Source organism: Microcaecilia unicolor, chromosome 2, assembly GCF_901765095.1.
Source record: "Microcaecilia unicolor chromosome 2, aMicUni1.1, whole genome shotgun sequence".
Classification (NCBI taxonomy): domain Eukaryota; kingdom Metazoa; phylum Chordata; class Amphibia; order Gymnophiona; family Siphonopidae; genus Microcaecilia; species Microcaecilia unicolor.
This window is the reverse complement of record NC_044032.1, coordinates 424851071-424875704: the sequence shown is the minus strand read 5'-3', so window position 1 is coordinate 424875704 and position 24634 is coordinate 424851071. Positions and strand designations below refer to the sequence as shown.

Genomic DNA, 24634 nt, shown 5'->3' with positions numbered 1-24634 from the left:
GCACTGTTACAGAATTACGTCTTAGTGACCAGGTTTGGAGTCCACGATAACGTGGTTCTTGAAGATGTCCTGATGCATGGCTCTAGCTTCAGGACCTTTGCTGCAATGATCAGACTAGGGGGGGGGGGGGGGGGGGGTGGAATCTGTTAAAATGAGGGAGAAATCCCGAAGTCATTGTGAATGAAGGCTGAGTGCTAGAACCCCAGTTCTGGTTCTTCTGGTAGAGATGGAAGAAGAATGAGAAAGAAGGTACTACCTGCGCCAAAAAAAAAAAAAAATTCAAAATAGGAAGGGCCACTATGAGGGCTCTAGTTACAGTTACATTAGAAAAGAGACATTTGAGGGAAGATTTAAGGACACGTGTCAAATACATAAGTGAATCCTACAGCAATCTTGTAGGTGATCTGTTTACCTCAGGAGAAACAAAGTAAAAGTAAAGGACAGCCTCTAAGGTTAAGGGAAAGTAGATTTCACAGCCTTTTTAATCAGAAATTGTAGAACGTTTTGCCAGTGGAAGCAGTAATGGCTACACTGCAAAGAGGAAATTCTGTAACAGTGTGCCTGTGTGCCACCTATCGAATAAAGAAGAGTAGACGCCTTCCTCCATTATAGAATACTAGTAAGAAATGCCCGTTTCGGGAAAAAATGAAACGGGCGCTAGCAGGGTAATCCCCCCCACCGTCCTCCCTCCGTCCCTCCCTCCCGAGTTCCAGACACCCCCTCCGTGCCTCCCTTCCGAGTTCCACACCTCTCCTCTCCTTCCTTCCGTCCCTGAGTGACGTGGTTGCGAGTTTGCAAAGTTCGGTGCGCTCTCCCGGCAGCTGTCAGAGAATGTGTGGAAGTCGTCCGTTGTGTCTTCGCCGGGCCGCCCTCAACGTCATCGCGTTTTGACGCGAGGGCGGAGCTACAGTAACTGCAGCCTGCAGGCCAAACAGGATATCTCGGGCGCCTCAAGTTTCCGGCTTGAGGCTTCAATGAAACGTTGGAGGTGCCTTTTATATATGTAGAAGACAAGTAGAAGAGGTGGAATACTTGCCTATTATTTAGGCATGAGCACTTATATCAGCCATAGAGCTGGCATAAATGCTAGAGATACATGCATAGCTTATTCTCTTTTATAAGTTACATGTCTAAGTGTGAGCCAGATCCTGCTTATATGTGCACCTATCTGTCAAATACATGCTATGTAAGATGTGTGTATACTTAAAGATTAGCTCTTAGGCAGATATGTTGCATTTATGCGTGTATGTGTTCACATATTTGCGCATATGCTAGTATTCTAATTGTTTATGCGCACGTTTGGCACATAAGTGTTGGCATCCACTTTATAGAATTTGTTCCCAAGAGGTGAAAAGAACTCACATGCTTTTCTTTGTATGGACTTTGGTGGATTTTCAAAGTGAAAGTACGGTACTTTGAAATTACCTCAGCACAAGTATGTGCTTACATTTGTACCTGACATTTAGCATTTTCAAAAGTATTTGCATAAGTGAAACTCCCCTCATTTGAAGAATGTTTCTGCTTTGAGGTTAAGTGTTGCACAAACAGGTTCTATTCACATATTTTCATCCACCTATGAGGTGGCAGTTTTTTTAAAAGCCCATTTCTTTGTGTGAAGCACTGTTTTACCCACAGAAATGCTTTTGAAAGTGACCCTCCCTAGCACTTCAGAAGGACATTCGAAAGAGATGTTAAAGGAAACAGGTATTGGTGGCTGTAAGAGTTCCTGCTCTCCTACAGTGCACACTGGTGGCGGCTGGTTTAGAGCAGAAACTTAGTCTTACAAATCGATTCCACTTCTATTTGCTCTCATACCAGTCTGCAACAATATCTCCTGTTATGGCTGTTGGTCTTAGGTCCTAATGGGTACAGTAGTGTCCACAATACATATTGGTGCAAGGCTGATCAGAAAAGGAGTGGGCAGCTAAGACAAACTTCCTGTTCCTGGGGTCTGGCTTTCTCCTTTCTCTCCATGCGTTATCGACACTCTATCTGCCACTCCCCTGAAGAAGCTCACTGGGAGAGTGAAACGGAGAGTCCCGTTGTGAGCATGAGTTTTAAGCTAAGTGCTATAATTCAAGTAAAAGTACAAACGAGTACTTAATGTTGATGTGTCTTATAATAAAAGCATGTCAGTAATTTCAATTTTGAAGCAAAAATTTAAGCCAAGTGCTGGTATTTAGAATGGAAAATTTAAATATTTATGATAGCGGTGCAAGAGAAGCACAAAACAATACAGAAAAACACAAGCTCAAAATGTAAATATATTAGATTGTTTGTGGGAGGAACACAGGAGGTTTTTGACCAATGATATGACCATAGTCCAAGATGAGCTGGCATTAAGTTTCTATGCTTGCCGCCTAGCAAGGACATTTGAGGTCTTTTCCTCCTTCCCAGCAGTAGGACACTGTTTGCAAATTAAAAGCAGAGATACGTTCATCAATTGGTTTCTTCAGCTTTATATAGACTCTACAGTATCCTCCATCTTGGATGAACTAAGTACAGACCCATATCAGCAACCAAGTTAGTTCCCTGAGGTGACATACAGTGATATCTAATTTGAAACTTTCTTCACAAAATTCAGACAGGCTCTGAAAACTTTCTACTTCACAAAGGCATTCCCCTCTGATTAAGTAATTTGGCGTATTAACCCTACAAGCACTGGGCCAGATCCCCACCCAACAATTGCCCCCTATTCCCAGTCCTTGAGTCTTGTGTAAGTTTATAACAAAAATACTATACAAGCATTTTATAATGAATTCCAGATCATTGAAGTAGAGAAAATGTTTATTCAATTGTTCTCATGAATATTCATGCTAACATGTAAGTATGCTGCTATTCTATGAAACATAGCCATCAGTGGATGATGGGGAATTTGTACCCTACCATCTTTCTGTATTTCTCCATTTAAGAGAGCGTAGGACAAGTACAAAAGATACCCGAGAGAGAAGGGATTGTAGAATTGAGTAGGAGGTATGGATGTCAGACTAACTGGGCTGTATGGTCTGCAGTTTATTTTTTGAATATATCTCTGACAGATCTCTGCCCCTGAGGATTGGTCTTACAAGAGCAACTTCTCCCTCCATCGACAGCACCATGACTCTGGGAATGATGAAATGTTGCATCAGGCTGGGCTCCACTTCAAGTTGCCCCCAAACCAAGATTCTCTGGAAAGCTTCAGGGCTACTATTTATCTGACTCAGGTAATCCCAGGACAGGTAATGCGAGAAACAGTGTAGCAGAAAGCTCCTTTTCTAAATATATCCCATCCATTTGAATTACGCATCAAAGTGTTTGGTGATTTTGAAGTTTTCATGCAGAAGGACGTTTTAAGCTGAAACAGGATTGGAAAGACAGACAGCTCCGTTTTGGGGTAATTTTATAAGCGACTTGAGTATGCATTAAAATTGCCCAGGAATATAGGCACATAAAAGCAGGTGTTCAAAATAAATGCGCCTACTTTTATATGATACTTTCATAGGCATTCACAGGGGCAAGAAATGGTGGAGCAAGGGTGGGACTAGCATTTATATGTGTAATGTGTAAAATATGTTCATATGTGACAGTTCCTACTGGCAAATGCACAGGCATAGTTACTCCTTCTTCAGAGCTGGTGAAACTTTTTGTGTGGGAGCTTTCAGGTAGACTGTTTTAGAAAGGAAAGGGAAGGAATTTTGGATTTTACTAATGCCTTTTTATACTTGTAGCTGAAGCTGAGTTGCAGTACGGCTTGAACGCGTAATTCTGCTATTGGTTTGGATTGCATACCTGGATTGCGTTTGCCCGTTGTCCTTGTCTGCACGTTTTGGCTGATCTCTGTTTACCTAGTGCAGTGGTTCCCAAACCTGGAGGCACCCCAGCCAGTCAGGTTTTCAGGATACCCACAATGAATATTCATGAGAGAGATTTGCATGCAGTGGAGGCATTCATTGTGTGTATCCTGAAAACCTGAGTGGCTGGGGTGCCTCCAGAATCAGGTTTGGGAACCTGGTGTGTGCATTCCCGATTCTAGAGAAACCTCTGATATGTATGAAGCAGCAGCTCCTGGTGTGAAGAGCGGTGTAGGGGGCAGAGGAGGAAGCACACTTACATTAACAGAAGAAACACATAGGCCGACAAGTTCTGAGTCTCAAGGCTGTGAGGATCATTCTGTCTGTCTAGCTGCCTAGTTACATTGTCTTCCACTGTAGGCTCTTGACTAGATCTTCCATGGTGTGTGTTCACAAACATCTGGTGGTCAATTCTATCAATGGGTGCCTAATTGGGTGTGCAATTGTGCACCCAGTTATAGAATAGGATCAGTTATGTGTGTAACATAATTAGCTAATCTATATACAGTGGTGGAAATAAGTATTTGATCCCTTGCTGATTTTGTAAGTTTGCCCACTGACAAAGACATGAGCAGCCCATAATTGAAGGGTAGGTTATTGGTAACAATGAGAGATAGCACATCACAAATTAAATCCGGAAAATCACATTGTGGAAAGTATATGAATTTATTTGCATTCTGCAGAGGGAAATAAGTATTTGATCCCCCACCAACCAGTAAGAGATCTGGCCCCTACAGACCAGGTAGATGCTCCAAATCAACTCGTTACCTGCATGACAGACAGCTGTCGGCAATGGTCACCTGTATGAAAGACACCTGTCCACAGACTCAGTGAATCAGTCAGACTCTAACCTCTACAAAATGGCCAAGAGCAAGGAGCTGTCTAAGGATGTCAGGGACAAGATCATACACCTGCACAAGGCTGGAATGGGCTACAAAACCATCAGTAAGACGCTGGGTGAGAAGGAGACAACTGTTGGTGCCATAGTAAGAAAATGGAAGAAGTACAAAATGACTGTCAATCGACAAAGATCTGGGGCTCCACGCAAAATCTCACCTCGTGGGGTATCCTTGATCATGAGGAAGGTTAGAAATCAGCCTACAACTACAAGGGGGGAACTTGTCAATGATCTCAAGGCAGCTGGGACCACTGTCACCACGAAAACCATTGGTAACACATTACGACATAACGGATTGCAATCCTGCAGTGCCCGCAAGGTCCCCCTGCTCCGGAAGGCACATGTGACGGCCCGTCTGAAGTTTGCCAGTGAACACCTGGATGATGCCGAGAGTGATTGGGAGAAGGTGCTGTGGTCAGATGAGACAAAAATTGAGCTCTTTGGCATGAACTCAACTCGCCGTGTTTGGAGGAAGAGAAATGCTGCCTATGACCCAAAGAACACCGTCCCCACTGTCAAGCATGGAGGTGGAAATGTTATGTTTTGGGGGTGTTTCTCTGCTAAGGGCACAGGACTACTTCACCGCATCAATGGGAGAATGGATGGGGCCATGTACCGTACAATTCTGAGTGACAACCTCCTTCCCTCCGCCAGGGCCTTAAAAATGGGTCGTGGCTGGGTCTTCCAGCACGACAATGACCCAAAACATACAGCCAAGGCAACAAAGGAGTGGCTCAGGAAGAAGCACATTAGGGTCATGGAGTGGCCTAGCCAGTCACCAGACCTTAATCCCATTGAAAACTTATGGAGGGAGCTGAAGCTGCGAGTTGCCAAGCGACAGCCCAGAACTCTTAATGATTTAGAGATGATCTGCAAAGAGGAGTGGACCAAAATTCCTCCTGACATGTGTGCAAACCTCATCATCAACTACAGAAGACGTCTGACCGCTGTGCTTGCCAACAAGGGTTTTGCCACCAAGTATTAGGTCTTGTTTGCCAGAGGGATTAAATACTTATTTCCCTCTGCAGAATGCAAATAAATTCATATACTTTCCACAATGTGATTTTCCGGATTTAATTTGTGATGTGCTATCTCTCACTGTTACCAATAACCTACCCTTCAATTATGGGCTGCTCATGTCTTTGTCAGTGGGCAAACTTACAAAATCAGCAAGGGATCAAATACTTATTTCCACCACTGTATATAAAAGGCACCACCAACATTCTATGAAGCCTCCAGCCGGAAGTGTGAAGCGCCAGAGATAACCGTTTTCCCCATGAGTGAAGGAAAACAGCACAGCACGAAATCCCTCTCTCTGTAACAGTGAAGGACTCAGAGGGGGGAGGGGAAAGAGATGCCCTCACTCTCTCTGTAACACAAACACAGAACAGCAGGAAACTTAACACTGAAGGACTGGACTCCGAGGGGGGAGGGGGGAGGGGGGAGGGAGAGAGGGCAGAGGGCAGGGACACACACTCCCACATGCTAGCCCCCGTTTCATTTGCATCAGAAACGGGGCTTTTTTACTAGTTGTCACTAAATGGTACTTAAATAGAGATAAGTACCAATAATTGGTGTTAACAAGCACTAGATGGCACTAATGAGCAGTTGTGCGCATAACTGACTTGCGCTAAACACAGTTCCTAACGTCTCTTGCTGCAGAGGGGGTATTAACATGGGAGGGGTATGGACTTGTCAGGGGTGTTCTGACTCTTCCTGTGTTGTATTTTCCTGCTTATTTTCGAAGGAGAAGGCCGGCCATCTTCCGACACAAATCGGGAGATGACCGGCCTTCTTCTAAACCCGGCCAAATTGGTATAATCGAAAGCCGATTTTGGCTAGCTTCAACTGCTTTCCGTTGCAGGGCTGGCCAAAGTTAAAGGGGGCGTGTCGGCAGGGTACCGAAGGTGGGACGGGGGCATGGTTAAGACATGGCCAGCTTCGGCTGATAATGGAAAAAAGAAGGCCGGCTCTGACGAGCATTTGGCCGGCTTTACTTGGTCCATTTATTTTTAGGACCAAGCCTCAAAAAAGTGCCCCAACTGACCAGATGACCACCGGAGTGAATTGGGGATCACCTCCTCTTGCTCCCCCAGTGGTCACCAACCCCCTCCCACCCAAAAAAAAAAAATTTAAACATTTTTGTGCCAGCCTCTATGCCAGCCTCAAATGTCATACCCAGCTCCATCACAGCAGTATGCAGGTCCCTGGAGCAGTTTTAGTGGGTACTGCAGTGCAATTCAGGCAGGTGGACCCAGGCCCATCCCCCCCCCCCCCCCCCCATCTTTTACACTTGTGGTGGTAAATGGGAGCCCTCCAAAACCCTACTACTACTACTACTACTACTTAGCATTTCTATAGCGCTGCCAGGGTTACGCAGTGCTGTACAAGTTTAACATGGGGAAGGACAGTCCCTGCTCAGGAGAGCTTACAATCTAAAGGTTACAAACTATGTAGTCAGTGTAGGTAGCTTACAATCTAAAGGTTATACACTAAGTAGCTTACAATCTAGAGGTTACAAACTATGTAGTCAGTGTAGGTAACATGAATGGGGAAGGTGGTTAGGCGCCAAAGGCAAGGGAGAAGAGTTGGGCTTTGAGTAAGGACTTGAAGATGGGCAGGGAGGGCGCATGGGCTCGGGAAGTCTGTTCCAGGCATAAGGTGATGCGAGGCAGAAGGGGCGGAGTCTGGAGTTAGCGGTGGTAGAGAAGGGTACAGATAGGAGTGATTTGTCCTGAGAGCGGAGGTTACGAGTGGGAACATACAGGGAGAGGAGGGCAGAGAGGTAGTGGGGGGCTGCAGATTGAGTGCACTTGAAGGTCAATAGGAGAAGCTTGAACTGTATACGGTAGCGGATCGGGAGCCAGTGAAGCGACTTGAGGAGAGGGGTGATATGAGAGTATCGGTTCACGCGGTAGATAAGACGTGCGGCGGAATTTTGGACAGATTGAAGGGGGGATAGATGGCTGAGCGGGAGGCCAGCGAGAAGAAGGTTGCAGTAGTCAAGGCGAGAGGTAATGAGCGAGTGGACGAGGGTTCGGGTGGTCTGTTCAGAGAGGAAAGGGCGAATTTTGCTAATATTATAGAGGAAGAAGCGACAGGTCTTAGCTGTCTGCTGGATATGGGCAGAAAAGGAAAGGGAGGAGTCGAAGATGACTCCGAGATTTCGGGCTGAAGAGACAGGGAGGATGAGGGCGTTGTCAGCAGAGACGGAAAGTGGGGGAAGAGGAGAAGAGGGTTTGGGTGGAAAAACAAGGAGCTCAGTCTTTGCCATGTTCAGTTTCAGATGCCGGTTGGACATCCAGGCAGCGATGTCTGAGAGGCAGGCCGAAACTTTGGCCTGGGTTTCGACTGTGATGTTGGGAGTGGAGAGATAAAGCTGGGTGTCATCAGCATAGAGATGGTACTGGAAACCATGTGATGAGATCAGCGAGCCCAGGGAAGAGGTGTAGATCGAGAAAAGAAGCGGTCCAAGGACAGATCCTTGAGGAACCCCAACAGAGAGCGGGATGGGGGTGGAAGAAGTGCTATTAGAAAATACTCTGAAGGTGCGTTGGGAAAGGTACGACGAGAACCAGGAGAGGACGGAACCCTGGAACCCGAATGAGGACAGTGTGTCAAGAAGTAAATTGTGATTGACGGTGTCAAAGGCGGCCGATAGGTCGAGGAGGATGAGGATGGAATAGTGACCTTTGGATTTGGTAAGGAACAGGTCATTGCAGACTTTGGAGAGTGCTGTTTCTGTCGAGTGTAGTGGGCGAAACCCGGATTGAAGCGGATCGAGGACGGCCTGAGAGGAGAGGAAATCAAGGCAGCGGCTGTGGACAGCGCATTCAAGTATTTTGGAGAGGAAGGGTAGAAGAGAGATGGGTCGGTAGTTGGAGGGACAGGTGGGGTCAAGTGAAGGTTTTTTGAGAAGTGGTGTGACTACAGCATGCTTGAAGGTGTCAGGGACAGTAGCAGTGGAGAGAGAGAGGTTGAGGATGTGACAGATTGAGGGGATAACTGTAGGAGAGATGTTGTTAAGCAGATTGGTGGGAATCGGATCAGAGGAACAGGTGGTGCACTTAGAGGAAGAAAGAAGGCGAGCAGTGTCCTCTTCGGTGATCTCAGGGAAGGAGGAGAAGGAGGCCAGGTTAGGTTGGTTGAGGGAGTGGGTTAAGAAGTCACAGGGAGGAGAAGGCTTGGAAGTGAATTCAAGGTTTATCTTCTGCACTTTATCGTGGAAGTAATCAGCTAGTGTTTGAGGAGAGAGTGAAGGGGGGGTGGGAGCGGAGGGCACTTTAAGTAGGGAGTTGAGGGTGGCAAAGAGGCGACGAGGGTTGGAGCCAAGAGAATTGGTTAATTGAGAGTAATATTCCTGTTTGGCAAGGAATAGGGAGGACTGGAAGGAGGAAAGCATGTATTTGTAATGGGTGAAGTCTGACAGGGTGCGAGATTTCCTCCAGAGTCGTTCCGCGGAACGGGTGCAGGAGCGAAGGTAACGGATGCAAGGGGTTAACCAGGGTTGAGGATTAATGCGCTTAGTGGGGCGAGAGACAGATGGTGCTAGGGTATCCAGAGCTGTGGAGAGAATTTCATTGTAGGTAGAGACAGCCTTGTCGACAGATTCAGAAGACGAGATGGAAGGGAAGAGATTGGAGATGTGGGAGGATAGGGTAGGGGGGTCGACGGCTTGGAGATTCCTGAAGGCAGTGGTTATAGTTGGGCGAGGTTGAGGGGGGGTGGTGAAGTGTGAGGGTGATTAGGTGATGATCTGAGATTGGAAGGACTGAGGTGCAGAAGTTGGAAAGTGAGCAGGAAGAGAAGAGAACGAGGTTGAGACAATGGCCATTACGGTGAGTAGGGGTGGTAGAGCATAGTTGGAGGATAAAGGAGGATGTCAGAGTGAGGAATTTAGAAGCGTAGGAATTGGATGGGTTGTCAACGTGAATATTAAAATCACCAAGTATGAGGGATGGAGATGAGGGATCAAGAAAGACGGTGAGCCAAGCGTCGAAGTCAGTAAGGAATGAAGAGAGGGGCTTATCAGGGGGGCGGTAGATGACTGCAACTCTGAGTGGTGTCGGGTAGAATAGCCGGATGGAATGAGTTTCGAAGGATGAGAAGCAGTGAGACTGTGGCGGGGGGGGGGGGGGGGGGGGGGGGGTTGGAAACTACAGGAGGGTGAGAGAAGAAACCCAACGCCTCCACCGCGTGCATCTGGGCGGGGAGTGTGGGAGAAAAGATATCCTCCATGGCATAGGGCTGCGATTGAGGCAGTGTCGCTAGGGGTTATCCAAGTTTCAGTTAAAGCGAGCAGTTGAAGGGAACGGGAGATGAATAAATCGTGGGTGAAGGGGAGTTTGTTGCATACTGAGTGGGCATTCCATAGGGCACACGAGAAGGGGAGGGAAGCGGGGGGGAGAATGGGGATAGGGATGAGATTGGAGGCATTCTGGGATCGGTTGCGTGGATATGGAGAGGAGAGATGAGGGGGACCTGGATTGGGGTGTCACCTGTGGAAAGTAGGAGAAGGAGTAAGAGAGTGCGGAGGAGGGTGGGGGAGGAGGGTCGACGAAGAAGACGAAGACGGGATGTGTTAAGTAGGAATGGGGATGGGTTAATGGTGGGGAGGAAGTGTAGAAGGTTGAGAGCTAGGAATGATGAGGGGGCAGGAGAGCTGGGGAGGTGGTGGGGGGTGGGGGGAGGTAGGGTAGGGGAGTGATGAGTAGGACGGGAGGGGACGAGGGTGGGCAATGAATTCCTGAGGTAGACAGTGGAGGGGGAGGGGGGAAGATGTTAGGAAGGGACAGGGCGATGAAGAGAATGTGTATAGGGGCCATATATGGGGCTAAGGTGGATGCGGATAAATGTGAAGTGGCTAATGTGATAGGAGTAGAGGAGGAAGGCGGGAAGGCTAGGACTGGGACAGCAGGCAACAGCTAAACCCACCACAAACCCACTGTGTCCACATCCAGGTGCCCTCCTTTACCCTTTAAGGGCTATGGTAGTGGTGTACAGTTGTGGGTAGTGGGTTTTGGGGGAGTTTAGGGGGCTCAGCACCCAAGGTAAGGGAGCTATGCACCTGGGATCAATTTCTGAAGTCCACTGCAGTGCCCCCTAGGGTGCCCGGTTGGAGTCTTGGCATGTGAGGGGAACCACTGCACTATAAATGCTGGCTCCTCCCATGACCAAAGGGCTTGGATTTGGCCGGGTTTGAGATGGCTGCCATTAGTTTCCATTATCGGCAAAAACCAATGGCGGCCATCTCTAACGCCGGCAATCTCTAAGGCCGGCCCAAATGTTGAGATTTGGCCGGCCCCGACTGTATTATCGAAACGAAAGATGGCCGGCCATCTTGCTTCGATAATACGGTCGGGTATGCTGCTTTACGGGGCCGACCTTAAGAGATGGCCGGCCCCATTCGATTACGCCCCTCTTTGGCACTTAACTGCTGATTTTAGGTGCTAGCGTTACTGCTGAGAGGAGGAGTAGCCTAATGGTTAGTGCATTGGGCTTTGATCCTGGAGACCTGGGTTCAATTCCCACTGCAATTCCTTGTGACCTTGGGTAAGTCTCTTAACCCTCCATTGCCCCAGGTACATCAGCTTAGATTGTCAGCCCTCTATGGATAGAGAAAATACCTGCATATAATGTGTACAGTGCTGCGTATGTCTAGTAGTGCTATAGAAAAGATTAGTAGTAGCATTTATGCCAGCCATAGACATGGTGTAAGTGATCACACCTCATCTTTGCTGCGTAACTGAGGACTTGCACTAATATTCTGTAATGGATTTGGCACGTGACTTGGTTGTTATAGAACACTAGCTTAGAGCCTGTTTTTTTGGCACCTAACTTTGAGCACAATTATAAATTAACTCCCTTACGGTATAATTTCAGCCTAAGGCATGGCTTACTGATACCCCCATGGACAGATTAGTTTACATCTTTTCATTGATAACACAGGCTACAATTAATACAAGCATATACAGTTCTCAAAAAAGCCCCCCCCCCCCCAAAACCCAAGTACAGAAAATCTTCAATCCAAGAATTGTCAAAAATGTTTACAATTATTTCCCCCCACTTACCCCACCCCACCCCATCCCTCTTCCTCCAAACCCAAACCCCCATTCCTTTTCTACAGTCCCATATTACATGGGAATTATCATGTGGACTCTTCCATGGAAAGATTAAAAGTGTTACCATTTCTTCAGCACTTACATCACATCTGGTCATTCAGTGCTGACTTGGCAGTTGTACTTTTAAACTCTACAAATCTGCAAAGGATGTGATGTCTCCTGTTGGGGTGGGAGAGGTAAAGAGGTTTTGGTGAACCAGGCAGTGAGAAGCCCGCCCCGGCCTGGCCAACGGTGTAGAGTTGAGTGTACTGAGAAGCCAAGATTCAAAAAATGCTGAGTGCAAAATTTTGGGATCATCAATTTAGGACTGAACATAGGCTCCTAGCTTTAATTTTCAGCACCTAATTTTCACCTGCCATTTAACTTTAGTCGCTTAGCACTGCAGTCAGCACTGAGCACCCAACTTGGCTCCTCCCCTGGAACTGCTCACTGTTTTGAGACCATTTAAAATGAGGAACTGAAAATGGGAGTATTTGTATTTAGGAAATTCTGGACACCTCACTCTGGAGCAAGTGCAGAAAGCTTGCACAGGGTTAATTTTTTTATTTTCTTACATTTGTACCCCGCGCTTTCCCAGTCATGGCAGGCTCAATGCGGCTTACATGGGGCAATGGAGGGTTAAGTGACTTGCTCAGAGTCACAAATGCTTAGGAAGAGCCTTCTCAGATGTGCTAATTCAATGGTCCCTGAGGAACGTTTTTGCTCTGGTATGTCAGCTGCTGGCAGAAAGAAATGTATTTGTGAGGTGAGGAGGGAGAGTCACAGCAGTCTGCAAAGTGGTAACACTTTTAATCTTTCCATGTTTATTCTCTGCTCCCCCCCCCCCCCCCATACATTCTTTTCCAGTTGGCAGGAGGAGTTAGTGAACACTACATCTTACCTCTTGCTTCCTGGCTGCTGGTTCTCCTCTCCAGTCAGAACCATGCAGGGTCTTGTTTGTGGAAGTTTTCAAATATATTCATATTATCATAGGGGGGCCCAATGTGCTTGTTTGCCTAAGGCCCACCAAAGATTTAATCCTGCTCTGTGTCTAAGGGGATTTAATGTCCACTCTTATTTTTCCTGCATGCATAAGGGGCTCACCAGCTTTTTGGTGCCATCCATAAAGAGCATGGGTGAAAAAAGAAGATGGAAGTGGGGAGGTGATGGTTCGGTGCTCAGGGCAGCTACATCTGCACATAGGTTTGAACAGAAAAACATTGTATCAGCACACCTCTGTGCATGTGCTGGAATGCTATTCTGCAGTTACAAACAGCATGAAAAAAAAAATGTTGTGCAGCAGGGGCGTAGCCACGGGTGGGCCTGGATGGGCCTAGGCCCACCCAGTTTGGGTTCAGGCCCACCCAGCAGCGGAGCGGAGGGAGCAGGCAGCGCTGATCCTGCATCTGCCTCCTTCTCTCTGACGGCAGCGCTTCCCAGACGCTGCCTACCGCCGCCACAATCTACCTCCTCCCTCTGTCTCACTCTCAACAGCAGCGGTAGCGTCGCGATTCAAACACGCTGCCTGCCTCCTGCTTCTAACCCGGAAGCGTCTCCTCTGCAGAGGAGACGCTTCCGAGTTAGAAGCAGGAGGTAGCGTGTTTGAATCGCTACCGCTGCTGTTGAGAGTGAGATGTTCCTGCTTCATGTGTGCAAGAGACCCCCCCCACCTTTGTCATGCAAGCCAAAGAGACCTGAGCTGGCCCCGTACAGGTGAGGGAAGTGTCCTGTACGGACAGATGTCCAGTGTAGGCTTCTTAGAGGATCCGGAGGAAGGAAAGGACATCGGTATCTGTAGGATCGGATCCTAACTGAGGTGCTTGTGAGCCCAGTGTGCGCTGCTTTCGCGCGTCATTTCTAATAATAGCAGAAACCGCTGACTCCATACAGGTGTGATGCATGTGCTTCTGCAGAGCCAGAAAAGGCAGGTCGCTCGCCTCTAAGGCAGAGACAGCCTTGTGGGTACTGATTACTGTAATTGCTTTTGAAAGGATACTCTCCTAACCGTGAATGATTCATAGAAAGAGACATTCTGGAGTCTGCATGTTTAGAGAGCCCAGGAGAGATGCCCTTACTCCGCTCTCTGTACTTCAAATCATATCCCTGTGCTATTAGTAAACTTCCTGCTTTGTGGTTTGCTTGTTTTCTTGGTTTGATACTGTACAGCTTGTATATGTTAAAAGGCATGTTAGTTTAAAAACTGCCCAAAAGTGTGGGACCCTACCCTAAGGAATATGCAGTATGGGGTGTTTTTTTTTTTTTTTTGGGGGGGGGGGGGGAGATAAGGATGGATAACTGCCTGTACTATCAGTTTTTAGTAGCAACTGTAAAACATGAAATCCTCTTTTTCAGCATTAATTTACCCTAAAGGGACTGTGGTCATTTTACAGGGAGTCACTTGATCAGTCTTATTAGTTTTTAGTACAGCTGCAGGGCAGCATCAAAGGAACAATGGCTTCTTGGGACAGAAAGTTTTATTATTACATGAGCTTGATATACTATTATTAGCATATGTACCTAGCATAGCACTACACAACACAACACAAAATAAAGAAGGCAGAAAAACAAGAGGTGGGGAAAACCTGGGGGGTTGGAGGGAGGGCGGAAGGGGGAGAATGAGGAGGTGAGATTAGATATGGCAGCAAGCAAACAAGGAGAGCAGGGGAAAGTGAGCTACATTGATGCAGCTCCCCTATACTTTGCAGTAGTACCCAAAACCTTGTTTATCTGCATATCTATAAAGAGTCGGAGCTAGGCTTGCTGTTTGCAAAGATTTATACTTCAGTTTCATAGATTGACATAGAGAAGCTACAAATCTATGCTTTACAATGGGTCAGAAGGTTACTTTCACTTGTTGCTCATTGTCATTCATATCTCATAACAAACTTCCTTTCATACTACGTGACTTAAGTTTTTCACTAAACATTTAATATCAACTTATCTGAAAAAGGCCCTGAATCCCTTGCCACTGTGGGGTAGTTGGAAATGTCCAATAAAGTCCTTCAAACTTTTAGTAATCTTCAGACCTCAAAACGGTTCATTTTCAAGCATATTTTTATAGGAAATAACCCTTGATTTTGGTCGGGTGCTGTTCTGAAACTGAAGTTACTGGATTTAGGGGTAGTGGTAATTCAAAGTAGCTTGCATAAACAGTGGTGAAACTATGGAGCGATCATGAGTAGAGGTCATTATAATGATTGGAACATGTCCACTTTGAGAATCAGGTGCTCAACATTAAAAGTTTATATTTATTTACTTATTTATGGCATTTTATCCCACGTTAAACATGAATTAGATTGGAACCTGGGATCATTTAATGTTTTTTTTCCTGGAGAGAGTAATGCATTGCCTCCCCCACCCCCCAGGCTCTCTCCCCGGTTATAGCCAGCTCTGCAATTTTGAGGGGAGGTGCACAGGTGGACGGGGGGGGGGGGGGGGGGGGGGGGGCGCAGAGGTGGACCAGGGAGAGAGCCTGTTGTTAAACATTTACCAGCACACCACTGTCTAGTGCCCACCCATCCAACCTGTTGGCCCACCCAAAAATTGACTTCTGGCTACGCCACTGTTGTGCAGAGAATTGCATTCCAGCATATGCGCTGATGTGTGCTGGTAACTTTTTTTACGCAGACAGGCGTGCAGCACTAGTTGCCCTCAGCGTTCAGTTTTGTATACATGTGTCCGGTATGCCCTGCCTGATTAGTACACAAGTGTAACCTTTATCTTGTCTTCCTCTCAATAGTCCCTTTTCCCTATGTGTCCTATCTGTCTGTCCTACCCTTATCCCTTATTTGTCCTGTCTGTCTGTTATGATTTAGATTGTAAGCTCTTTTGAGCATGGACTGTCTTTTCTTTATGTTCAATTGTGAAGCGCTGCGTATGACTGGTAACGCTATAGAAATGATTTGTAGTAGTAGTAGTAGTGTTTTGCAGGTCTGACTTGCAAATAATTAGTTTACAGCATCAGCAAGCAAAAATTGTGAACTGAACTTACATTAGGACCATGTGCAGATGACTTAGCACACATGCATCGGCCCCTCTTAAATCTAGGTGCCTAAATTTATTGAATGTCAGCCTCTACACTGCTTTTCTCTCCTGCGTACAGAGCACATGCTAGAATGTGAAAAGCTGAAGCCTCACTAGATGTGTCTTTGGTTAAGGTGATGCAGGCTCAGTGTGTGAAAACGCAGACGGAGTTCTATCGTCGCAGCCAGAGTGAGATTGTCAACGGACAAGGACATACCATGGGTGCGCTGTACTGGCAACTGAATGATATATGGCAGGCACCTTCGTGGGCCTCTCTGGGTAAGGTGTTTCACCAGAATCTGTTTATGGGAGTGCATTCCCATGCACTGCCTCTGTTCTCATAAGTGTATAAATAACCTTTCAGCCTTGTGAAGTACTGCAGAATTTGTGTGTGCTGGAGGGTGAGATACTGAGGCTTGAGGCCTATCATTTGTACATGGGCTACACATTACTTTGCTCTCTGGGTACTCTTGTACAAGGGGATAATACCAAAGAGTCTGTCAGACTCTGGTTTATATATAAAGTTATTATTATTGGTGGTAGTTCAAAACTTGGGAAATAATCAGAGTCCAGTGCTCTTTGGCATATCTGAGATTTAGTGACCCCTGGTATGACAAACACTTCATTTAGCAGGTCTGTTCCTTTGCTAGTCCTTATTGCCACTTAACATAGTTTCCATTTTATTTGCACAGTGACAAGACGCTGTGTACTTGAGCACGCAATGACCATGTTGATAAAGTGCAATTTACTTTGTCATAGCATGGAAAAGGAGGCAAACCATTTTTGTTCTGTGCAATGTTTCTTTTCGCACACTGTTGCCCAGTGACATAATGATGGCCCCTAGGTGTGGCCTGAAGGGATCACTGTCATACAGGAGCTGGAGGGAGAACTAGAGGAGGTGCAGGGGCAGGTTAGGAGATCACTCTGGAGCCTTTGTGGCTGACACTGCCACCTCTGCTGCCTGCTTCGTTCATTCGATGCCAGCACTGTGACACCGTGGGACTAGCACAGATGGAGCAGGTGGTGCAGCTGGCAGCAGCAAGTGCTCCAGAATGATTTGCCTGGTTGGCCCAAGTTATCTTTAAGTCAGGTAGAAGGAGAGAGAGGGAGAAATTGAATTATGGTTGGGGCTGTTTGCGTGGTCCAGGTAGACCATTCTTCCATGAATGCATCTTTTTACTGCTGCGTTTGGTCACTCTGAATATGCCGGTCAAGCTGACACTGTAAATGGCTTTGCCCAGGCAGCAGCAGACGCTGCACTCATATGCTGTCTGTGCCTGCACCGGGACTTTCTCTCACTCTGAACTGTCCACCCCTTCTGATGAGATTTCCTTTTTTGTGAAGGGTGGGGACAGTTCAGAGAGAGAGTACCGGTGCAGGCAGCTTATGAGTACCAGTTCCGCTGCCCAGGCAAGACTTTAGTGGATGTGATTTGAGGGTAAGGATGGCAGAGGGAGTAGGAGATGCACCCCCTGTGAAAAATTCCTGGGTATGTTGCTGCTGAATTTGACCCTGTGTATGAGGGGATGGATGTCACTGATTGCCTCTCGGATCTACAGAGTGAAGGAAGAACAGTCTCTGCATGCGTCTTCTGGCCCATGATGGGTGGGGATGGAGAGGAAGCTGTCACCACAGAGGCTCCTGACTTTGGCCGTGTACTGTTTGACAAACCTCCCTTCCTTGTGATTCCAGAGTATGGTGGCAAGTGGAAAATGCTTCACTACTTCGCTCAAAAATTCTTTGCCCCACTGGTGCCGGTGGCGTTTGAAGAGGAGGACACGCTGTACATATATGGAGTGTCAGATCTCCACACAGACTACAAGATAGCAGTTGCTGTAAGTTGCATTTTCTATCGCCTTATTCTTCTATCACTACTTTTTTTTATTATTTCTGTAGTGCTACTAGATGTGCACAGAACACATAAGAGAGAGTCCCTGTTTGACAGAACTTACAGTCTACTCAAGACAGACAAATAAGGGGTTAGGTGTTTCATTCTTTTATGGGAATGATTAAAACAACATGGACATTGAAAAGGTGAATAAGGGATTAAAAATGGTCTCAAAAATATGGGCTTCTAGCCTGGATTTGAATAGGACTAGAGATGGAAGATTATATAGCGACTAAGAAAGTCTATTCCAGGCATACAGCAGAGCAAGATGGAAAGAATGGAGTGTGGATTTTGAAATGGAGGAGAAAGGTACAGATAAGTGTGACTTACTTGGTCAACAGGGTTCCTGGAGAGGGGTGTATCAAAGATGCCAAGGAGCAATTTTTGAGAGGAAGTTTCTAGCACACATTTCACTTCTTAATTCCACCTGCTCCACCTCAAACCCAAGATCATTCTAGCAAATACCTTATTTACAGCGGTGACAACAGGGAGGGGTGAGAACTGCAGTACAGATTATCCTCTCACAATCCTTCTTTGACTTTAGCTTCCCTATCAGTCACTTTCCCAGTACCAACACCAGTACAGCTGCTATTGGGAAACTAGAACAAGCTGAATTGATACAGATCCCTTCAGAGGAACTAAACACTTCACCTGGGTCACATATGCAGAACATGGACAGACCCTCATCCAGTACAGAATAAAAGACCATAAGTTAGAAAGAAACAGATAGACAAAATCTGAAATGGAAAACAAGGGGAAACTAAAAATGATGAAAACAAGGGGAAACTAAAAATGATGGCAAATTGTATGCTATGATTATTCGGAGTTCACTTTGTTGCAATGTTTGTATGTTCAGTTATAGTGAGCAAGTGGATTGCTTAATTTTGATGATAATAAAAAAGTTAAAACATAAAAGCTGAAATGGAAACCCCTAAGGAAGCCTGGTTAGCTATGCAGGTATAGCACTGAATATCAGCCATACCCCCATGCTCTTGTTTCATTGCTGTCCTGAGTTCAAAATGGTAGTGCAGTGCAGTACTGGTAAACGAGAAACAGATATGTATTTGGTTCTGTATGCTACAAAACACAAAAATATAAAGATGTATTTTTCCCAGAGCTGACACACTCCTCTTGTAAAAGATGTAAAATAATGTTTTTCTTTTCTGCCTTTGATGTCTTGGCATTTTATTTTTCTGATTGGGTTGGTTCAAGTCTCTTTTCCACTTCCCTTATGTGGTTCTTCTCCAGTGTCTCCTTTCCATTTCTTCTCTGTCATCATGTCTTCCCATTGTTCCATGTCTCATCCCTTTCCCAGTCTGTTCTCCCTTTGTCTTTCACTCACCTCCTAGTCCCTATTTCCATCCCCTATCCTCACCCCCTTCCATGCCCTCATCTGACTTTCTGTGACTCTCATTCCCTCATCAACCCCAACTCCTTCCCTGTAACTCAACCCTTCCATGACAGGTAGCTGTTTCTTTTTCCTCTTAACCCCTACCCAGTTTCCCATGCCTCCAGCTTCTCTCCAGTCCCATTTTCGTATTCTGTCTGCCCTTCGTAGTGTCATTTGTTACTGCTTCCTAAGCCCCAGTCCCCTGACCCTTCACACCATCTCTCACCTCCAGAAACACTTTGCCCTTCTCTCCCTCTCACTGGAGGCTCTTCTCTTGGCTGTCTCTCCTGTCCTCTACAGGTTTGACCCACCTGTTCTCTCTCTAGAAATGCTTCTCCCTTTCACCTTATCGTTCCGTCCTTCTCTCCCCTCACTAGAGACTATTCATCCTCTTTCCGTCTTTCATTCTTACCCCCACTCATGCATGCAAAGCTTTCCCCTCCATTCTCATTTCCACCCATCTGATGCTCTCCCTCCATCTAACCAAGTAGCCCACCCCCATTGCTCCCTCTCCTCAGTATCTGATTCGTTGTGACACTAACATGCTTCCTCCTCGCTGCCACATGTCATATCCTGCTGCCACAGGACCAGTCTCGTGATAAGAGGTGCAAACCTCACAGTTCTTCTCACGGCACCAGGAGATGACATATTAGCATGTCTCCTGCTTCCACACCATACCAAATGCACTGAGTGGGAGGTTTTGGTGCCTCAGTGGGAGTGTGGAAGATTACTTGTGAAAGCAAGAGTCTTCTGCTAAATGCAAGAGATTTGGCATTTATGGTGTAAAATGAAATTACCAAAAGAGGGATACTGAGGTGCTGCAGAATGAATGCATTTGTAAGTCTGTAAGAGGTGATTGAACCGTATACAGAAATGGATAGGGAGCCAATGAAGTGACTTTAGGAGAGGGGTTAAAAGAGTGTAGCAACACTGGTGGAAGATAAGTCATGCAGCAGACTTTTGAACAGATTGAAAGGGAGAGAAATGGTTTAGTGGGAGACCTGTAAGGAGCAAGTTGCAGTAATCTAAGTGGGAGGAGATGAGAATGTTAATGAAAACTTTCTGAGTCTGCGAATGACCATTGAGCACACCAGACAGTGGGGGGACCAAGCCAGCACGTGACGTACCTCTACATTTAGATAGGGGGCTGTGCAGCTGCTGCAGTCCTGGCGAAGGCAATATGTCAGTTGAAAAGCCAAATCGAGGGCTCTCACCTGCAGTAAACTTGCTGACTTTTTGCTCAGAAGAGAAAAGCCACTGTGTCCTTGTGTGAAAGTGCTAAAAACCACAAAAGCAAAAAATAATTAAAAAACAAACAAAAAAAGAAGACATAAGGAAAACTGAATAATATAAAGATAGGGAAGACAATTGTCAAAGCTATTTACACAGGTATAAAGCGATTTATGTGCATAAACTGTCTGTTTAATAATCCGTACATCCATAGGTGAAGTTGTACCAGTGGAGTTCTCTGGAGCCCGTGTGTATCCATGTGACAGAGCCCTGCACGGTTAAGGCTGGCAGTGCCGTCCCAATCTACAAAGAGCTTATCCCGGACTTGCTGAAAAGGTGTGGGAACTGTACCAGGCAGAGCTGTGTTGTCTCCTTCTACTTCACAGCCAAAGATCAGCTGTACGAGCCAGCTAATTATTACTTCTTATCATCACTGAAGGACACAGAAGGACTGCAGACTCCACAGCTCAATGTAAGCCCTCGGAGCCAAATTGTTATAATTATTGGGAGTGCTCAACGGAACAAAAATGGTCTTTTCCTAGACAAAGTTAAGTAATTAGGTCAATATTGCGGGTGTTCAGGCAGCCACAGAGCTGGCACCTATGATGTAAGCCGCTTTTGCACCGGAATAACATTGGCTTTGAGCCTTCAAATGTCTTCTTAGCTGCTCTGCTACTGTAATTTCTCATTAAAAATGCAGATCTAGTGAAAGAGAGCTAGAGATCTACTGAGTCCAGCCCCGTCCTGGTTGTCTCTTAGCTCTGGTCATTCAGAGTAAGGTAGGAACTGCCTCTTCCCCCCCCCCCCCCCCCCCCCCACCTTTTTGTATTAGGTAGGAGAGTGTGCTTAATGTTCTTTTGTTTCTGTTGTGTTTTTCATGTAGGGGTCCTTTTATACTAAGGTGCGTTAGCACACCTTAGTAAAAGGATCCCTTATTTTGTTTCTTTTAAATAAAAAAAAAAAGAAAAGCAGACATTTTAGTTTGAGATTTCCAGAAAGAATAGTGATAAAAGTTAAATTTAGTTTAAAACTTGTATTCCTCCTTTACAGACCATATGAGTATTCAAAGGCGATTGCAATACATACTAACATGAAGCTCCATTTCACATAGAATATAGAGATTGGAACTGAGATGTTCAGGTTAAGACACGCTCAGTTCTGGCAGCCTTTTCTGAAATACCTGCAGGACTGCACAAGTATTTACCAGCATGTACAGAAGGAGCAGCCATTTTGCAAAGATACACATTAAAAAATTGAACAATAGGGACTCAGCAGCTATCAGGCCCAAACTAAGTTCTGTTGAAATTTCCATATAGAGGTGATCACCACGTGTAAATAATTTACAGTTTATTTAAGATTTGATATACTGCTATTAGACAGAACTGGCAGGGCAGTGGGCCTAATAGATAATTAAATTTAAGTAGAGACGGATAAAGACAGAAAATAAAGTTACATTTAATTAAAGAAAAAATGAAAATAGATACTTAACTGGGTGATTCATACTTCTGACTTTCTGAAATTAGTTTTTACACATGTAAATGCTGATCTTTCCACATGGAAATCATGAATAAGGATTCTAAAATAACCCCAGTAGGTTTAATATGCTGCCCTTTTGCTCAGAAGTTTGCCTGAAGCATGTAGAAGAAATGTTTGTGGGGGTATCAATTGGGGCCTTAAACATGGAAAATACAGCTGCCTTTTTACCTTAAAATTGGGGTATTAGAAATTACTGTTGCAACCTATCTTCCTGTTTGCTCCTTCTTTTCCAGGCCACTGTTTCCCAACAAGGTGAACTGTATGCCATTGCTCTACAGACCACTGCAGTGGCTCCGTATGTCTGGCTGGATGTTGGTGACATCCCAGGAAGGTTTAGTGACAATGGCTTCCTGATGACTGAGAGAACCAAAGTTGTGATCTTTTTCCCATGGAAGCCGACCAGCACCTCTCTACTCACAGCAGCCCTCCATGTGACCTCACTGATGGACATTTACTGAGGGAGACAACGCTGAACATTAAACTTGTCAAAAGTGAAATTAATCTGCCCTTGCAAGGACTGTAACAAATATAATAAAGAAAACCCCATAAAATAGAGGTTTTATTTTTATAGGACTTGTTGTCTGATTGGAAAAACTAAATATGAAAGTGCAAAACCCCTAAGAGAGAAACTTCACTGGCTCCCACTCAAGGAACGCATTGCGTTCAAGATCTGCACGATTGTACACAAAATCATCCATGCAAACGCCCCAATCTACATGCTAAACCTCATGGACCTGCCTCCCAGAAACGCCATAAGATCATCCCGCAAATTTCTCAATCTGCACTTCCCCAGCTGTAAAGGACTAAAATACAAGCTGACACACCACCACCTTCTCTTACATGAGCACGCAGTTGTGGAATGCACTACCTACAGCCCTGAAAACTATTGACGAAATAACTAACTTTCGCAAATCTTTGAAGACACATCTCTTCAACAAGGCCTACAAAGAGAACCCATAGCCTTACAAAACTACCTCACCAACCACCCAGCAATGAAAGTCCACCTTCTATACTATCCTGCCTAACACCTTCCTTCTCTCTTCCCTTACTTAAATTTTGTACACTACCAATTGTATCTGATATCCTGGAATGACTACGTCATACCAAATCTCTGTAAGCCACATTGAGCCTGCAAATAGGTGGGAAAATGTGGGATACAAATGCAATAAATAATAATAATATTGGTTTAGTCAGTAGCTGGATGTAGTATTTCTATTAATTTCTCAGAATTAAAATTTTCCGGAGGGGTAGCCATTTTGGCATTCACAGCAAAAAGCCAAGAAGTTGGTGGTATCTGGTAACCCAGTGATTCCCAAACCTGGTCCAGAAGACACTCAAGCCATTCAGGATATCCACAATGAATATTCATGAGAGAGATTTGCATGCAGTGGTGGCTGTGCAAGCAAATTTCTGTCATGAATATTCATTGTGGATATCCTGAAAACCTGGCTGTCTGGGGTGTCTCCAGGACCAGGTTTCGGAACCACTGTTGTAACCTAATTTAGAGCATGGGTTCTTAACCCACTCCTTAGGGCACACATACAGCCAGTCAGGTTTTCAGTATATCAGCAATGAATATGCATGAGATAAGTTTGCTTGCACAACTTCCATGGTATGCAAATCTGTCATGCATATTCATTGTGGATATCTTGAACACCTGACTGGCTGAGGGGTGTCCTGATGACTGGGTTGAGATGTACTGAGCTAAAGGCTTGAACTTTTAAGGATGAGAGCCCACTTTGTCAGGTGCATGAAGCATAGTGCAGTGTGCAGAAGGTAGAGGGACATCTTTCGAAGAGTGCCATGACCCATCCCTTGCAAAAAATACTGTTACTAGTGCTTGTTTCAGGGGAGTATGAGGCCGTGCCATGATTCATCCATTGCAAAAATGCCGTTACTATTGTTTGTTTTGGGGGATTGTGAGGCCAGTACTAGTCTGAAGAATTTGTCCTCCCGTCAAATCAGCAGCAGTGAGAGCTACAGCAAAGGTAAAAACTGCCTTCCAAGGTGACCCACCAGCCTCTTTAATCAGTAATGCAGCAAGACAGCAGCAGCCCCCACCCCCATATCAGTGGCATGTCATGGAGCAGATGTGATGGTGTTCTGGGGCAAGAAGTATTCAGCATGAAAAGTAGTAGCATGGCTCACTGGGAAAATGATATCCCTGGCTGACCGGTCTTTGCAGGTGGTGAAAAACTTGGGATTTAACTGCTTCTGCAGCTGTTATGTCCAGATGCTCCAGGACAGCAAATAACAGGTGCTTGATCCCTACTACTGTCATTGCCATGTCCAAATGCAGGCACAGCTGGCCAAACTAGAGGCAAGTAGCGTCAATTTCATGAGCAACATCTGGCCCAACAAGTACATTATACACACGGGCAGGAAGCAACAGTCTGTGTATTTGTGTACTTTTTTTTTTTTTGTAAACTGCCCTATTGCATGTTCTTGAAAGGTGGTATAGCTAAATTAAACTCAGGGATGCAGCAGCAGGGTACAGGTGGGCTGTGTTGTATACTCAGGTAATGAACCAGAGCCATACTATGACCCATATTGTAGATAAAGACAATGATGGAGGGATGGTCCTAGACCAGGAACAGATGAGTGTACCTAGGACTTTTGTAACAGTTGATGGTAGGAGAAACAGCAGGGCAGTGAACAGTGGGGATGTTCTGAACAGTGGCTCCGTTTCAGCTCTCATTAAATTTAAAACTGTGGTACTTGTTTTCAAGGGTAGTCTAC

The 24634-nt window shown here is 45.7% G+C and overlaps 1 protein-coding gene and 1 long non-coding RNA gene across 2 annotated transcripts in view; one reads left to right on the top strand and one right to left on the bottom strand.

Moving 5' to 3' along the window:
* The window catches only part of LOC115461151, a 59048-nt gene extending 38671 nt beyond the window's left edge, over positions 1–20377 (bottom strand). Inside the window, exon 1 of the long non-coding RNA XR_003940669.1 lies at positions 20257–20377. This is a non-coding gene — a long non-coding RNA (uncharacterized LOC115461151). The remainder of the gene's footprint in view (positions 1–20256) is intronic.
* MANBA (mannosidase beta) overlaps positions 1–22468 on the top strand; it is a 157674-nt gene extending 135206 nt beyond the window's left edge. The window contains exons 14-18 of the mRNA XM_030190756.1: positions 3039–3203; positions 15986–16130; positions 17544–17686; positions 20574–20831; positions 22129–22468. Of these exons, the coding sequence (XP_030046616.1) occupies positions 3039–3203; positions 15986–16130; positions 17544–17686; positions 20574–20831; positions 22129–22353 (936 nt within the window). The 3' untranslated portion in view covers positions 22354–22468. The remainder of the gene's footprint in view (positions 1–3038; positions 3204–15985; positions 16131–17543; positions 17687–20573; positions 20832–22128) is intronic.
* Positions 22469–24634: the final 2166 nt, after the last annotated feature.